The sequence below is a fragment of the Mus musculus genome, chromosome 6, assembly GCF_000001635.26.
Source record: "Mus musculus strain C57BL/6J chromosome 6, GRCm38.p6 C57BL/6J".
Taxonomy (NCBI): Eukaryota; Metazoa; Chordata; class Mammalia; order Rodentia; family Muridae; genus Mus; species Mus musculus.
Genome location: NC_000072.6, coordinates 90,677,040 through 90,692,955, shown reverse-complemented (window position 1 = coordinate 90,692,955; position 15,916 = coordinate 90,677,040). Strand labels below are relative to the sequence as shown.

At 51.4% G+C, this 15,916-nt stretch overlaps 1 protein-coding gene across 22 annotated transcripts in view; it reads left to right on the top strand.

Moving 5' to 3' along the window:
• Positions 1-15,916, top strand: part of Iqsec1 (IQ motif and Sec7 domain 1) — a 328,885-nt gene that overhangs the window by 295,525 nt on the left and 17,444 nt on the right. For all 22 annotated transcript variants that reach the window (XM_030255340.1, XM_006505983.4, XM_006505991.4 and 19 more), the window contains 3 exons: positions 2,130-3,376; positions 12,304-12,465; positions 14,810-14,932. In XM_030255340.1, the coding sequence (XP_030111200.1) occupies positions 2,130-3,376; positions 12,304-12,465; positions 14,810-14,932 (1,532 nt within the window). The remainder of the gene's footprint in view (positions 1-2,129; positions 3,377-12,303; positions 12,466-14,809; positions 14,933-15,916) is intronic.

Genomic DNA, 15,916 nt, shown 5'->3' with positions numbered 1-15,916 from the left:
GAGTTGGAAGAGGCAAAAGGCATTAACATCAGCAGCCATGCCATTTTCCATGTTGTACTGAGCATCCTGGCAAGCAAAGTGAAAGAAGGAGGGGATGACACGAGAGTTGTGAGGGGAAGGTGGAGTCACTGAAAACTCAGATGCATTCTCCTTAACCCAACCGTCTGTCCTTGTCCTTCCCTGTTCCTGAGAGCAGGAGGCCAGCCTAGGGATTAGGGAATGACCATCTCAGGTCTCTGAGTGGTGGCAGTTGTGCTTTGTGGAAGGCAAGTCCTCTGGATTCTCATGTATACTTCTTTGAGACAATCCTCAGCAAGTAAGCCCATAGAGGTGAGCCCTGGCACAGGACCAGCCTCTCTGGCACTGACTGTGATGCCTGGCTACTGGCTTTTCTCCTGCCATCTGAGAACAGGGATAGTGGAATCCCTCAGTAAGGTAAGAACTGTGTGAGTGTGTGGTCCAGTCCCCCATATCCCATGGGGTAGCAAGTGTTACTTGCTTTTCCCTCCTCTCGGTCCCTTAAGGGCTATAGACAGGGCCTCATGTCACTTCCAGACCAGAAGGCAGAATAGCTATGGTGAGTTCAAGAGTAAGAAAGAGTGGGACTGGGTCAACAAATCCCCACTTTTAGGAGAGACAGAGAGGAGCTTTCTTTGGTGACTCATTCCAGAGCCCACTTCTGCCCTCCTAAATGAGCCATCATTCAACACAATACACACAAACTTGGGGAACTTGAGAAGCAGATGGTTGCCTAATCCCCAAGGTCCAGACATCAGGGAAGGCTATGGAGTAAGCTTTGGTGACTCTGGTGTCTTTGAAGCCCTTGGCAGGGATTCCAGGCCAAGGCCTTCTTGGGCAGGGATTGAGAGAAGGAAGAGGGTTTCCCAGGATCGACTGAGGGTTTTCTGACCCTGAGCTCTATGACCACTCAGCCAGTAGTAGTTTTGTTTGTTGATATGGTAGTACAGCCGTCTCTGAGGGAGAAACCCTGGAGCCCCTTCTCTGCTCAACTGGGCCTGGTGTCCTGAGAATTCTCTAGTTCAGCTTCCTGGAGGCCCTGAGATGGGTTGCAGAGAGTCCTCTCCCAGATGTGGACCACAGCCCTGGGTTTGCTTTATGTCTCTAGTGCATCTGTCTAATTCACACATTCTCTGCCTCTCCAAGGCAGGGACCTTGTATGTTGCCCTTTTGCATTGCATGATGAGGTGATTGCCCACAGTGCCAGACAGGTGGAATCAGGGTTTCACCTCCTCCTGGGGACCTGAATCCTCTCCCCATCCCCGAATAAATAAAGCCATGCCCCAACAGCTAGAGACTGCAGCTAGATTGCTGATTCCTACAGACAGGCTGTAGCTGAAGGAGTGTGTTTCCTGTTCACCCAGGATCAGGACTCAGGATTAGCTCTTAGGCTGGGACTTCAGGAGGCTGTGGGTTACTCTTGAGAGATGCTGAGCTGAGGTGCCTGAGAGCTTGCCCAACATCCCTCCCACTTCACGAGCTGTGCACCCATCTGCACTCAGGGCTGTAGGGCAAAGGAGAGCCAGACCTGTCTTCCCCCTATCAATCAGCCATCTATGTAGCAAGGATAGAGACCTCACAACTACAACCTAGGAATGGGGCTGAGGTCTTTAGCCAGATGCCCATGGCCTGTGCCAAGCACTTGGCTCATCACTGTGAACTTACCAAAGCACTAGAAAGGGTCCTACTGCTGCCCTGCATCACAGATAAGGAAATGGGGAGCTTCATGGTTCCAAGACTCATCCAGAGCTGATGGGAGACAGAGCCAGGGTCAAGCCAAGACCCTGGCAAGGTTCTAACTGCTCATACTTCAGGCTCTACAGGTGACATCTGTAGATGCATCTTGACCTCCAGGGCCCACAGCTTCTATGACCAGAAGTGTTGGGATGTTCAGCATCTGTGCACCGCCACCTTTACCCAATCTTGTCTTATCCTGGCACTTATCCCATTTGACACTGAAAATCCTCAGCAGCCCCAAGCTGCTGTTTTAAACCACTTGGGAATATGGTAAGAACATCCCAGGTTATATCCCTATGGAGCATAGAAGAGCATAGCTGTCTATCTTTGTGTCATCACACAGGGCTCACATTCTCCTCTTCTTACCTCACTAGGTGGAAATGCTAGAACGCAAGTATGGGGGACGCCTCGTGACCCGCCATGCAGCCCGCACCATCCAGACGGCGTTCCGCCAATACCAGATGAACAAGAACTTTGAGCGCCTGCGCAGCTCCATGTCGGAGAACCGCATGTCACGTCGCATTGTGCTGTCCAACATGAGGATGCAGTTCTCCTTTGAGGGCCCCGAGAAGGTGCACAGCTCCTACTTTGAGGGAAAGCAGGTCTCTGTGACTAATGATGGCTCCCAGCTGGGGGCCCTGGTGCCATCAGAATGTGGAGACCTTAGTGACCCAGCCCTCAAGTCTCCAGCCCCCTCCAGTGACTTTGCAGATGCCATCACGGAACTGGAGGATGCCTTCTCCAGGCAGGTGAAATCCCTGGCTGAATCCATCGATGATGCCCTCAATTGCCGCAGCCTACACAGTGAGGAGGTACCAGCCTCAGACACGGCCCGGGCTCGGGACACTGAGCCCAAACCAGGTCTACATGGCATGGACCACCGCAAACTGGATGAGATGACAGCCTCGTATAGTGATGTGACCCTCTACATTGATGAGGAAGAGCTGTCACCACCGCTTCCACTCTCACAGGCTGGCGATCGGCCCTCCAGCACAGAGTCGGACCTGCGGCTGAGGTCTGGGGGTGCAGCCCAGGACTACTGGGCCTTGGCCCACAAAGAGGACAAGGCTGACACGGACACAAGCTGCCGAAGCACACCATCACTGGAGCGGCCAGAGCCACGGCTGCGGGTGGAGCACCTGCCCCTGCTTACCATTGAGCCACCCAGTGATAGCTCCGTGGAACTCAGTGACCGCTCAGATCGCAGCTCACTCAAGAGGCAGAGTGCCTATGAGCGCAGCCTCGGTGGGCAGCAGGGCAGCCCCAAGCATGGCCCCCACGGTGGCCCCCCCAAAGGCCTCCCCAGGGAGGAACCTGAATTGCGGCCTCGGCCCCCCAGACCTCTTGAGAGTCACCTAGCCATCAATGGTTCAGCCAACCGGCAGAGCAAATCTGAGTCTGACTACTCAGATGGGGACAATGACAGCATCAACAGCACCTCCAACTCCAATGACACCATAAACTGCAGCTCTGAGTCCTCATCACGGGACAGCCTGCGGGAACAGACACTCAGCAAGCAGACATACCACAAGGAGACCCGCAACAGCTGGGACTCTCCAGCTTTCAGCAACGATGTCATCCGTAAGAGGCATTACCGAATTGGCCTAAATCTCTTCAACAAGTGAGTTCCCCCGCTTCATGCATGGAGGAAGGACCCACATGGGCTTTCACAATCATACCCCTGGGCCCAGGCAGGACTGGCAAGAGATGAATCCATCTTCCCTCCTACTGTGAGCCTCTACCCACACCCTTACCAAGGATGAAATTTAAGGCAGCCTTTATAAGGCTAAGGCAGTATGTTGCACCATGTTTATGGTTAGAGCAGCTTTAAATCCTAGGAGACCCAGTTCCTTCCAGGGGCCACTTATGGAGGTGGCAGATGTTCATGAACTAGACAGCAGAACAGGGACTTTTCTGTGGTAAATCCCTATCCATCATGTCCACACATGTGTCCCCATAGCTGGCTCAGCCTCAAATGCTGAGCCTCAAATGTTCAGGGCTGATGTAAAGCACAAAGGTCTTAGAACAAGCCGGTAGCAAGTCTGTGTGGGGGCCTGGGGAAAAGGCAAGGTAGGGGAGCTGTGGGCTGGGTCCTTTGCATGGCTGCTTTGGAGGGGCTCAGGGAAGGTGCAGCCGGCAGCCCTGAGAGCCACGCTGTGGTAAGAGATGGATATTTAAAGCAAGCTATTCTTAGCAGGGTCAAAAATAGCATGGGAAGTGGGGAGGGCTGAGCACACCCTCTGAGGGGACCTTGGCAGCTCTTGTTTAACCTGAGATTTTACATTATTTCCTTCCCTCGGGCCTCTGGGATTTGGGGTCATCAGAAGCCAGCCTGGTCTCCCTGGGGCTTGTGAACCTGGAAAGCATGTGACTAGCCTGCCTTCTGGTTACAAGCATATAGCCTAGTAGTTTCCCAGAAAGGCCACAGGAGGGTAGTGGGGCACAGTGGGGGCCAGCCACATCTGAGCCACACCTTGCTGTTTCCTGCAGCTCCTCCAAAACTAGGATGGCATGATTCTGAGCATCCCTAGCAGTACAGATGGAGTGGGTAAGAGGGGCCTGGTAAGAGGGATATAGTATGTAGCCCTCATTGAGGCCTTTAGGAGCTGAGTCTAAGACTCCTCACATTTACCAAGAGAGGGTTCCTGTAACCTCTTCCCTTACCTGTGGCCTGCTACATATAGGAGCCAACTCACCACTGTGCAAGCTACAGCCAGAACCCACAGGTCACTGACAACTGTGTCCTGCTTAGTCCATCTGTCCTACATTGGCTTTGCTATTCCTATACACTGCCCTGCTCCAGGACTGCCTCTCAGCCCTGGGTAATGGGGGTTAAGCAGAGTGGATGGGTGGAGGCCAGCAATACAGTACAGGAGGCAAAAGAAACAATCTCCTTGGCCAACCAGCTATGGCCTTTGTAGATTCTTTCTCAATCTATCATTACTTAATTACATGTGAAACACAAATATATCCTTCCTGACAACGAAAGCCTTACAGTTAAGGATGCATCATCTTTGACTGTGGGAGCTCTTGCGCAAGCGTGTTACGTGTGTGTATGCACGTATGTGAGAGATCCTACTTGTCTTCTTTCATTCTTCACCTTATGTTTTGAGATAGGGTCTCTAACTAACCCTTGAAATCAGTGATTCAGCTAGGTTGGCTGGCTAGTAAGCCGTAGGGTTAGGGTTAGGGTTAGTCCTCTTGTTTCTGCCTCCCCAAGACTGGGATGGTCGGCTTTTTGCATGGATGCTGAGCATCAAACTCAGGTCCCTGTAATTATGTAGCAAGCTCTTTGATGACTGAACTGTCTCCCCAAGCCTATCCAGGTCTTTTTGTCTGTGGGCCTATTTTGTGTTTTTCACATCTGTGAAACAGGGCTGGTACTGATGTCGCCTCCTTCCAGACTGTAAGCATGCAAGCTTGGTACGTGAAGAGTACAAGGACAAACATATGCATTGCTATTACTTGACCTGCCTGTCGTCACTTTTGGCCTGTGCTAGATGACTTTGACCTAGGACTTCATAATGGCTGGCTGTTGAAAGTCTTGCTTGCTACTTATATGGTCCTTCATTCCTGTGTGCCACATGGGGTAGGGACCAGGGGTTGATGTCATGTGTCCTCTTGCATTCTTCATCTTACTCTCTGGGCTGGAGTCTCTAACCCTGGAAGTCAGTGATTTAGCTAGGCTGGCTGGCTAGTGGGCCCTATTTATTTGGCCATTGCTTCAGCCTCTTTATGTCTCTGGAAGCATGACACTATATGGACTGTCCCAGCACCTTCTCAGTGGAATTCAGGCTCCTGGGTAGAGACTTTCTTTGGCATCAGAACTGTCAAGTTCATGTTTAAAGGGGGTTATACCTGTTTCCCATCCCTGGATCTGACAGTGCTTGCTCCCCACCCACTCCTTTTAGTATTGCCCAGCTTCCTCCAGGCACAGTGTGGATTGTTGTAATTTGCATTTTCTGCTGACTGGAGTCAGCCCTGTCCTATGGGTTTTTATGGCACACCTTCTAGGTAACATGCTGTCATTTCTCCATTGGCTGCACCTTTTTTTCAGTTCTAGGCCTTTAACTTAAGACCAAGGGGAAGTACTTTGTCCCCAAACTACATCCCCAGTCCTCATATTTTAAGACTGGCTCTCACTGAATTGCTCAGGTTGGCCTGGGACTCTCCGTACAGCCCCAGCAGGCCTTGAACTTATGACCCTCCTGCCTTGGCCTCCTGATGTTCAGTATTTGTCACTCTTTAGGCTATGCCATCATGAGGCCTTCTAAAGGATGACTCTTTCAGAATTATAAGTATGTCTCCTGCTAGCTATTTATCTTTATTGTCTTTTTTTCTTGGGGTTTTTCTTCTAGATATAATGAACACAATGAAAAGGACCCTGGGAAGAATCTAATTAGCACTGCTCTTATCTAGTGGAAATGTTTAATTTTATTTAGTGTGGTCATCAGTGCCTTTGTGTTTGAAATTGCTTTTTCTTTTTATGTTTTGTTTTTTATTCTTCTAACTGTTTTGCCCTGCTGGGGACTGAACGCAGGGCCTTGCAAAGGCTAAGCAAATGTTTACTGCTGAGCCATATACCAACCCTTACTATCAGGTCTAACCATTACATTTTCATATATCTGCTGTGCATGTGTGAGTGTGCAGGTGCTGATACACATGTGTGTACCCATTTATTATGCATGTGAATGCCATCTCCCCAACTCCTCATGTGTCATTGATATTTTAAGACAAGGACCCCTTCATTGTCACACTCTTCATGGATAGTTGTTCCTCATGAATTTTAGACTCGATTCATTGAGAACCTTCTGGGGAAACTGGAGCCACCTCCAGATTGGAGGTGACTTTGAAGAGATAGCTCTTTATACTGCTCGACACAACCTAGAACTGGAAGGCCCAACCTAGAGGTGTGCATTAATTAAAACTAATGAAAATTAACTTGGCTCTCCAGGGGCACTAGCCACATGTGGTTATTGGAAACCAGGATAGGTGCATAGCTGTGAAACAGGCCAGGCCAGTCTAGAGCCCAAAGGGACAGCTGCAGCAGCTCTGGTTCTGAGATCTAGCTGGTGACACTGGCAGGAGCCAGTCAGGTTCCATGTGGGATAGACTCTAAGGCTCTGGCTGGTGCCTGTCTCGCTCCCTAGTAAGCAAGCACTCAGCTTCAGTTTCCTCCTTCACTCAGCCATGATACCAGGTCAGGGTGCCTTGGAGATTCTGTGTTGCTGTAAATTTGCCAGTTAAACAAGCCATAACCTGTTTGCCAGTCTTAGAGCCTTTTGTTCTATTTCTAAGGCTCTTCTATAGATGAGGGAAAGAGCTCTGGATCTCAGTAATGGCTGGTAGCTCCAGGTTTAGTTCACAAAATCCCGGGGCCCCTCCAGGGATAAATCTGAGAGCCCTGGTGGCCTTGTCTGGACTATAACTGCTTTGCCCTAGGCCCTGGAGTTTGAGCCAGGCCTTTACTGGTCCTCAGCAGTCCCAGTACCATGCTTGGTCTCTATCCATAAGATCCAACAACCTCCATTCCCCTCTGACTTTACTACCAGTTTTCTGCCCCCTGCTTGTCTCTTCTACCACTGCTTGGGGTTCTCCTGAAAGTCTCAGGTCTTCTCCCCTTACTACTGCCATCTCTCCAGGCCCTACCCTTGCCTGCACACCTTCTGAGAACCCTCCAGGACACATAGATCCTAATACTTCCCTAACAAGTGAGGTACCTATCTGTCCAGAGCATCCCTCCAGAGGGGTCTGCAGAGGCTTGCATGGTGCCCCACAGTGAGAGAGCCAGAGAAAAAGATGAAACGGGAGTGCTAAGAAAGAGAGGCAAGCTGGGAGGGCCTCTCTAGGGAGCCTATGCCACCTCCTGTTGTCCTGCCCCTGTCCAGGCCCCAGTTGCACATCTGGTAGGCAGCTCTAGGAGACGGCAGGAATCCAGAAACCCCAGGCAGAAGGGGACCAACTATACCACTGATCTACTCCAAGACCTGGAGTGTATTCCCATGTTTGAGCCTTGGCACAATTGAAAAATGGGTGTGGGTCCTTTTTCCCAGGACTTGGACAGAATTCGAGACAAAGGGGCCAAGGCCTGGCCTACAGCTGCCATCCCAGGAGGTTCTATGGGTGGCTGCTGTCAGGATCAGCTCAGTCTTGGAGGTTTTTCTTGGCCCTGTGCAGCTGGCTGTGGGAGAGGTGGGCAAATATTCATGCTCTGTAAGGTCATTTCACAGTCTCATTCTTGTCCTCACTCAGAGCCATCCATAGCTTCTGTTGTCACTGAAGGTTGTAGCGAAATGACAGGAGATCAAAGAGACCAGTGGAGGGAAGTATAGTCACACTTGAAGTCTAAACCAACATGATGTCTAGGAAAGCTGGCCTAGACTTAGAGAAAGCAGGCCTGCCAGAGCTGGAAGTAGACAGCTGGGTGGAACTGTGAGCGGGCTCACTGCTCACTTTCTGCCTGGTTCAGAAAGACCCCTACATTCAGACACAGACAGAAGTGGGTGAGGCAGAGGCAGAAGCCAACACTTTCGCTGCTAGGTCCTTGCAGTATGGACTGACTTTCCATTGTGGTGTCTCGTGGTGGCTCAGGGAGGCTTGGAGGCTTCCTAAAACAACAGAATATGTAAAGGCCTGTCACTGTCTTGCTGGGCACACTGGAGCTGAGAAATTTGACTCTTCTGGCTTCTCATTTTGTTGTCACTAAAGGGAGTAGTTCCCTCCACCAGGAACCCTCCTGATTCCCTATGCAGCTCCTCCTCAGAAGGTCCCAGTCTCTCCAACCATGCAATTGAAACCATACTTTATCCAGGCTGCTGTGGTGTCCCTCTCTGGTTGGTCCTGCTCAGACCTGGCCTGTTCCCTCCTTGCAGTCTGTACAGTTCCCAGGGGCTTGATGGAAGCTCCTAGCTTGAACTTCCTGTTTCATTCTTTCCAGGTGACCCAGTCATTCCTAGGATACAAAGGTCCTTGAGGGGTTAAGTGACTTGCCTCAGGGTCCCCAGCCAGTAAATGGAACTGAGATTTAAGCCCAGGCTTCCTGTTCTCTGGCTCCAGAACCAGAACCCACCCTGCCTCACACACCAATGGGAAAACATGGTTTTGGAGGGTGGGGACTTGGTTGGCCTATGGCAGATAGCCAAAGGGGACTGTGGCACGCCCCTCTGCTTACAGTTCAAAGATCAGACCAGGCCAATGGCTTCCTTCTATAAGGGAAGCTTGAATAGAGGCCACCACATCTACATAGGGCAGGGATTGCCTCCCTCTGGTGTGGGAAGAACGGCAAGGTTGCCCACAGCAGAGGCTATACAGCATTCATATCCAGCAAAATGGCTGTCCTACTGCGTGGAGGCCAGTGTGAGGTAGTCACTCCTGCAGGAAGCCTCTCAGAGGCTGTCATTGAGCCCTGGAGCTACCTCTCATCACAGCCTGTCCCCTCGGTCTACCCACTCCTCAAAGTGGCTTACACTAATCCCTGTTCCTCAGCCACAGGGACTGTGGCTTCCTCTGTTCTGTGACATCCATATAGGGTCAGTCCCTCCTACCCCAGGCTTGGATCACAAGTAGTAGTTGTCAAGGATTATGAGTCTGCCCCCTTTCTGCCTGTATGCCTGACCACCACACACAAGCTTACACAGACACACACACTAGCAGAAACCAAGTTGTCTTGCACCCTGCTGCTCCTCTGTGCAATGACTGGGTGCTAGAGGACCCCTGGCTTGGTAGTAAAGTGCCCTGGCTCTGAGCCCTCAGACTAGCCAAGGAAACCTTCTAGTAACTGGCCCTTACTCATCCTGTTCTAAGCATGCAGGCCTCTATGCCCATTCATCCTGCTATGCGACTACCCTTCCTCTTCCCTCCCCCAGTTCCCAGTGCCAGCCAACCTGGGACAGCCTGTGGGCCCCAGGCTGCAACCTCTCCATGGACCTCTACTTAGAGAGCATCCCTAGGACTTCCCTGGAAAGGCCCTATCTTCTGTACTCACGGGCCTATTCCCACTTAGGCTCCCAGCCCCCTTTGCCATGCCAGCAGCTCACTATGCCTGGCACCTTAACCTCTGAAGTGTATGTGCTCAGGGAGATGCCATAGCCTCACACCCCATAGAACATCCCCACTTCCCTGGGCAGAGGAGCCTGGCTAGGAGTCCTGATATCATGGACCTGTGTGTATGGGAACAGGCAAAGAAGTAAGAGAATGCCAAAGCCGGGCAGTGTATCATGGGTGTGGGGAATGGACCAGATCATCTCGGGCTACTTCATTACCAGCTGTGCCAGGTCACTGCTGTCAAGGGACCAATAAACACTGGTATTTGTTTTGTCCTACTCAGGAGATAGAATAGACCTCTACTGACTGGGATAAGGGAATGTACCTGGTCTCACCATTTTATGGGCACACAGCTGGGTGTACTTGGGCTGGCACCTCACCCCTTAACAGCTCTTAGTGACTGGACAGAGGGAAAGGAAGCCACTGTGATCCAATGGCCAGCCTGGCCCTAGGGGTTCTGCATAGCTCCAAGTGGTCTATGGTGGATCTCCAGAGCAGGACATATACCCTGAGACTCATCTATACAGCTGTTTGCAAACTCACTCATGTCATCCTGTGACAATAGGACCTCCCTGCTAATGAACTGAGGGCTCAGGTTTACATAAAGACAGACAGGAAGTCAGGGGCTGGGGGTAGGAAGAAACCTGTCTGAATCAGAGAATAACCCTCCCCTCCCTTCCCTGGACCCTCAGTTGCCACACACACACACACACACACACACACACACACACACAGAGGAAGAAACCTGTCTGAATCAGAATACCCCTCCCTTCCTTTCCCTGGACCTCAGCCACCCCCCCCCCACACACACACACACACAGAGCCAGGTGTCGAAGGTAATATGCCCTGCTCTGGAGCTAGAGCAGGTATAGATAGGCTTTGTCTGTACCTGCTGCATCTGCCCTGTATGTTTCCTGAGCCCCTGAGGATCTAGCTAGTGAGACCACAGCCTGGCAAGGATAGGGGATTCACTTAACCCAGTAGTGCTGCCCCAGACACATTCCCAGGGTCTTGGCTTCAGCAGGGCCAGTGTTAGAGCCTCTGGTGAAGCCTGACATCTAGCATCTGTTTCTGCAGCACAGTGTTCTCAGCACAAAGCTTCCTGGTACTGGGTAGGTACTTCTTTGCAGGGCCTGGATGGTCCTGGTGAAGCTGTCAGTAGGTAGAGACATTTTCTGTCTCCAGCTGGCTTCTTGTCCTGCTTCCTTTCAGGAGGGGTGGGGGTGAGTACAGACACAGAGAGGAAAATAAGGAAACTATATGCTGTGGAAGTGACTATTTGGATGGGGCAGTACTCTCTGATGCCCTTGATAGCCACAGGTTGGCAAGAGGTTTGTAGTGTTTTACCTCTGGGTCTGCAGTGGGTTTGACTTCTGTTTACCAAGCAGAGATGGCAGGGGTTACATGCCTATGTTCCCAGTAGGCTTTGGGTGCCAGCTGAGAACAATTTAGAGTTCTCAGAGAATTTGGGGTATCCTCTCTGGCAAGAGGAGCAGGCCTCTAGCAAGTCTCAAAGCTGGAGTCCCACTTCTCTGGCTGAGGCAGGAATAAGTCTTCTTGCTTACTAGCCTATTCTCTAGTCCCGGAGACTACCTCTAGGTAACTCCCCTTCCTTACTGTGGCAGTCTTCTGTCTCCTCTTCCTCTTCCTCTTCCTCTTCCTCTTCCTCTTCCTCTTCCTCTTCCATTGAGCTCTCAGTAAGTCTTCTATTTGTACAGCCCTGGAAGGTCCAGAATTATGGTGTGTCAGCTAGGCCCATATTGGATGAATGTGTGCATATACAATAAAGTTAGAAAGGGGACCAATAAGGGAAGAGCTATCGTCTTTGCAGGCTGCTTCCTGCTTTTCCAGCCTAGTAAAGCCTGGGACTCTAACTACCTGGTGTAGCTGAGATTTGTGGCTCCCTTACCCTCAGGGGCCCCTCCTACCCCTAGCTTTGAGTTAGCTGTTCTTATACCTAGGCAGGCCATGCAGCTGAGTGTGTGTGTGTGTGCATGAGTATGTGTGCCTGTATGTGGTATGTGCACAGGGTGACAGGGTGACATGCTAAGCTGTATGTAGGAGCAACTTTGAATCGGTAAAGGTGGGTCCTCACAGGGATTGCACACATTAATCATGGTCCAGTGTTTAGATCTCTACTTGTTAACCTGTCAGTAGCAGCTTCCATGTGAAAGAGCAGGCAGCAAGTCTGACACAGTGTTTCAAATTTGCAGAAGTGTCTATAGATAATTCTGAGAATCATGTTTCCAGCCCCCACAGGGGCCTCCCCAGTGCTAGCATGGGATCTGGGCAGTTGAGTAAAGGACTTGGAACCAGACAAGGTAGGAAGTCATTTTTGAACTCTGAAATCAGCACCCATGCCACATAGAAGGGGTCAAAGGCCAGGGACTGGCATAGATAAACTTAGTGGGAGGACATGGAACACCTATTAGAGGTCCCACCCCCTCCCCCACTAAAGGGGTCAAGCGGTCATTACTGAGCATTCTTCTTGTTCATCCCACCCAGGAAGCCTGAGAAGGGCATCCAGTATCTCATTGAGCGCGGCTTCGTGCCCGACACGCCAGTGGGAGTGGCCCACTTCCTGCTGCAGCGCAAGGGCCTCAGCCGCCAGATGATCGGTGAGTTCCTGGGAAACCGGCAGAAGCAGTTCAACCGTGATGTGCTCGAGTAAGTCTGGGGGGTCAGGGCCCCATTCCACATGCACAAAATGCTGTCAGCCATGGAATCCCCAACATGCCACATCACCTACATTTACTCGTGTACAGTGTCAGGCATGCTGTTTGCTGGGACATAAAGTTTGCTTTCCTGGGATGTGTCCTGCAGAGACCAAAACCCCAAGATGCTCAGGACACATCCTAAAATGCCCATTTGTCAAACAGAGTTACTGATCATCCCCATATGATGTCAATCCTCTCTATGGACAGTTGTATACTGTGAGGTTTAGTGAGTAATGGCAGAAGCAAGGTGTGTGTTCACCATGGACAAAAAAAATTTTTTTTTCTATTTTGGGCCCACAGTTGGTGAGTCTAAGGTTGGGAGTGAGTCCAGTAGTATAGAGAGCTGCGTAAACAGACACATACACCCCCAACTGCATCCTTGTCTGCCACCCAGTCTTATTTGCCCAAAACAATACCCCATGCCAATCCACATATCTCTACACTGCCAGGTAGGTACACATTGCCAGCTGGGTCTAATATAAACTCCACCGCCCTCTCACAATCCCTCCATCCACCGCCATCCCCAGAGCCTCTTGCCATCATCACATATGAACTTCAGGTGACCCACATCTGTGTGGCCACCTTGGCCTGACAACTGTCCATCCAACATAGACAAGTAGCCCTGCCCATGCCTAACCCACCACCCCATCTCCCTGGTGGGCAGCAGTCAACCACACTCCAACATCCCTGAAAGCTAGAATGTGTGACACTGGGCCATGGGAAGCACTGCAGAGAGGAAGGTTCCTGGGCTTGTCCTCCAGCTGCTTCTGTTGTGAGTGGTCCTGCCCAGGGCTTACTGTCTCCTCAATTTCTCCACAGTCTCTCTTCCCTGACATATATAGATGGGTAATGGTAGGAGCTCAGAGCAGGTGACCTGCTAGCTGCCTCTGCTAGGATTGTATCCATCCAGTCCTGGTTCTATAAGATTTTACAACTGGCAGAAATGCAGAGATGCTGAGCTCAGGGGAGAAGTCAGTACTGGGGAGGGTGCACTTGGTCGCCCCTGCCATGTGCTGAGCCCTGTGCTCCGTTGAGGACAGCGGGAGCAGAGATGGGACAGAGTCACGAGTTCTGGTGTTTTGCAGTGGGTGCCCTGTACTGTGATCTCAGGCAGCTACACAAGGACTACTGCCCCAGCCTCTCCATGTAAGGGCTGGCCAGTACTGTCCTTCTTTCACACAGGAAATAAGGTCTTAAGTTATGGGCCTGGGTGCGAATACACCCACACATGCACTCATGCAGAAACCCTTCCTGTATTTTCATATGTGCACATAGACATGACCAGACACATAAAGGACTAAAGCTTTGGTGGAGGCCGGCATAGAGCAGGCAGCAGCAGAAGGTTGACGCTTCTTAGCCAGGGACGTGCATCAGACCTCCCCAATGGCCCTCATGTGTTTCTTCCCCTTCCTCTCACTAGTCAGCACAGCAAGCTGCAGGGAAAGCAGATCCATCGCCACAGCATTGTAGGCCCCACTACCCACCCCCCACCTACTGGATTTCTGCTCTCAGGAAATCCTTGCATTGTTCTCCTCCCATTAGAAAATAGCACTGGCCTCAGGAAGTAGCCAGCCCCCCCAGCCCACCTCCTAGGCCTCCTGGAGGGCAGCTGAATTGCTCAGACTCTGTCTGTCTACTGCTCTCCTTGGGACCCTGAATGGGCCCAGGAGTGGAGACAAGTCCCAGTCTAATGATACTGCCACAGTCCACTTTAGCTTTGTAGCTACAGCTGCTTTCAGAGGTGATGTGGACACCAAACCATTCTGGGAAATGCTTCCCAGAACCCATCCTCTCTACTCAGCCTCATCACAGAATTAAAGGTGTGCCTGTCTCCCCTCCGTCCCTGCTCCTTCACACTAGGGTGGCTTAGTCTCCAAAGTGGCTCTTGAGAGGCCCCTGCCAATCATGTTCCCTCCACATGAGAGTAAGTCTGTTGCCTGGGCACACATCCTGGTCAGGCACCTGAGAGCTCTCTTCATGGGCTATCCACTGTGTACCCATGGGATATATGAACTGCAGTGCTGGTCTCTCTATTGGAGAACAGCCCTACCTTTAAGCTCCTCGGTAGAGAATGGCTTACATGCACACAGCATATGCCTCCTACAACTCTGGGGTCTCTAGATGCCTCAGAAGCCTGGGGATCTTAGGGGCAGGCTTCCCAGAGGCAGTCTGTCTGTCCCCATAGATTCAAGGACCTTTGGCTCTTTGAGGTCCAATCCCCATCATGTGGTAAAACTGGATGTGCCACCTCCATGGGCCTGGCTGCTCTCACAGGCCATCCATCTGTGTTTCAGCTGTGTTGTGGACGAGATGGACTTCTCTGCCATGGAGCTAGATGAAGCCCTCCGGAAGTTCCAGGCACACATCCGAGTCCAAGGGGAGGCTCAGAAAGTGGAGCGGCTCATCGAGGCATTCAGGTCAGGCCATGTGTGAGGTAACGTGGGATATACCACATCAGTGGAGGGACATGCTCCTCATGGCATTACAGGGGTCCAGGGCCACAGCAGGATAGTCAGGACTCCTGACTGCTAGCAGTTGTACTTTGGAAGGTCAGACCTTATTCTGATTTTTCAGGCTCAGAGGTTAATGTCTCCACTGTTAGCATTTTGCTCACTGTCTCAAGGTTCACTGGCTTTCTGAAGGCAGTTTCCCGTTCCTGGCCTTACAGTGTCTCCTGGTGACCCATCATACAAGCTATAAAGCCATGTGACCTGGGCTACTCACCCAGTCTACCTGCTGTGTGACTTTACACAGATTACTTCTCTGTGCCTCCCTTCCACTACCTGTGAGGTGGGGGAAATAGTAGCAATTAGAGAGGGGTGGAAGGATGGAGGGGCCCTCTTATCCCATACTTGACATGACAATGAAGTTATAGACATTCCCTTTGGGACAGTGTGCAGACCTGCCATGTTGGGGCCTCCATGTTTGAGGCTGAGTGTAGACTCCTGTCCATTGCTTACCCAACTGTAGCAGTGGGGTCGAGAGGAGTGAGGACATGGAAGGTGGACCACTCCAGGTGACTTCCTGAAGGGACTAGCACTCAACTGGGCCTGGTTGAAGAAGGCTGAATTGCAGCTATGCTGCATACAGATGTTAACATCTGCTCTGTCCTTGCCTTTCCATGAGGTCTCCAGTAGAGAGGCCGTCAGAAGGTTGGCTGTGGTGGCCAGTGAGACAGCAAGTGAGTGGAGCATTTGGTCAGCTGGTGAAGGCAGAGGACTCAGGCAGGCACTGAAGCATAGTGAAGGGAAGCTAGCTTCTCTGTGGTTCTAGATAGCCTACTGGGACATCCCCATTCTAGGCAAGAGAATGAGAGGCATAGCCTTGAAGCTTTCCCTCCTATACCTGCCCTCCTGTGAGTCAACTGGATCTCAGGGAGCTGTGCTGGGAGGTCTGTTCTG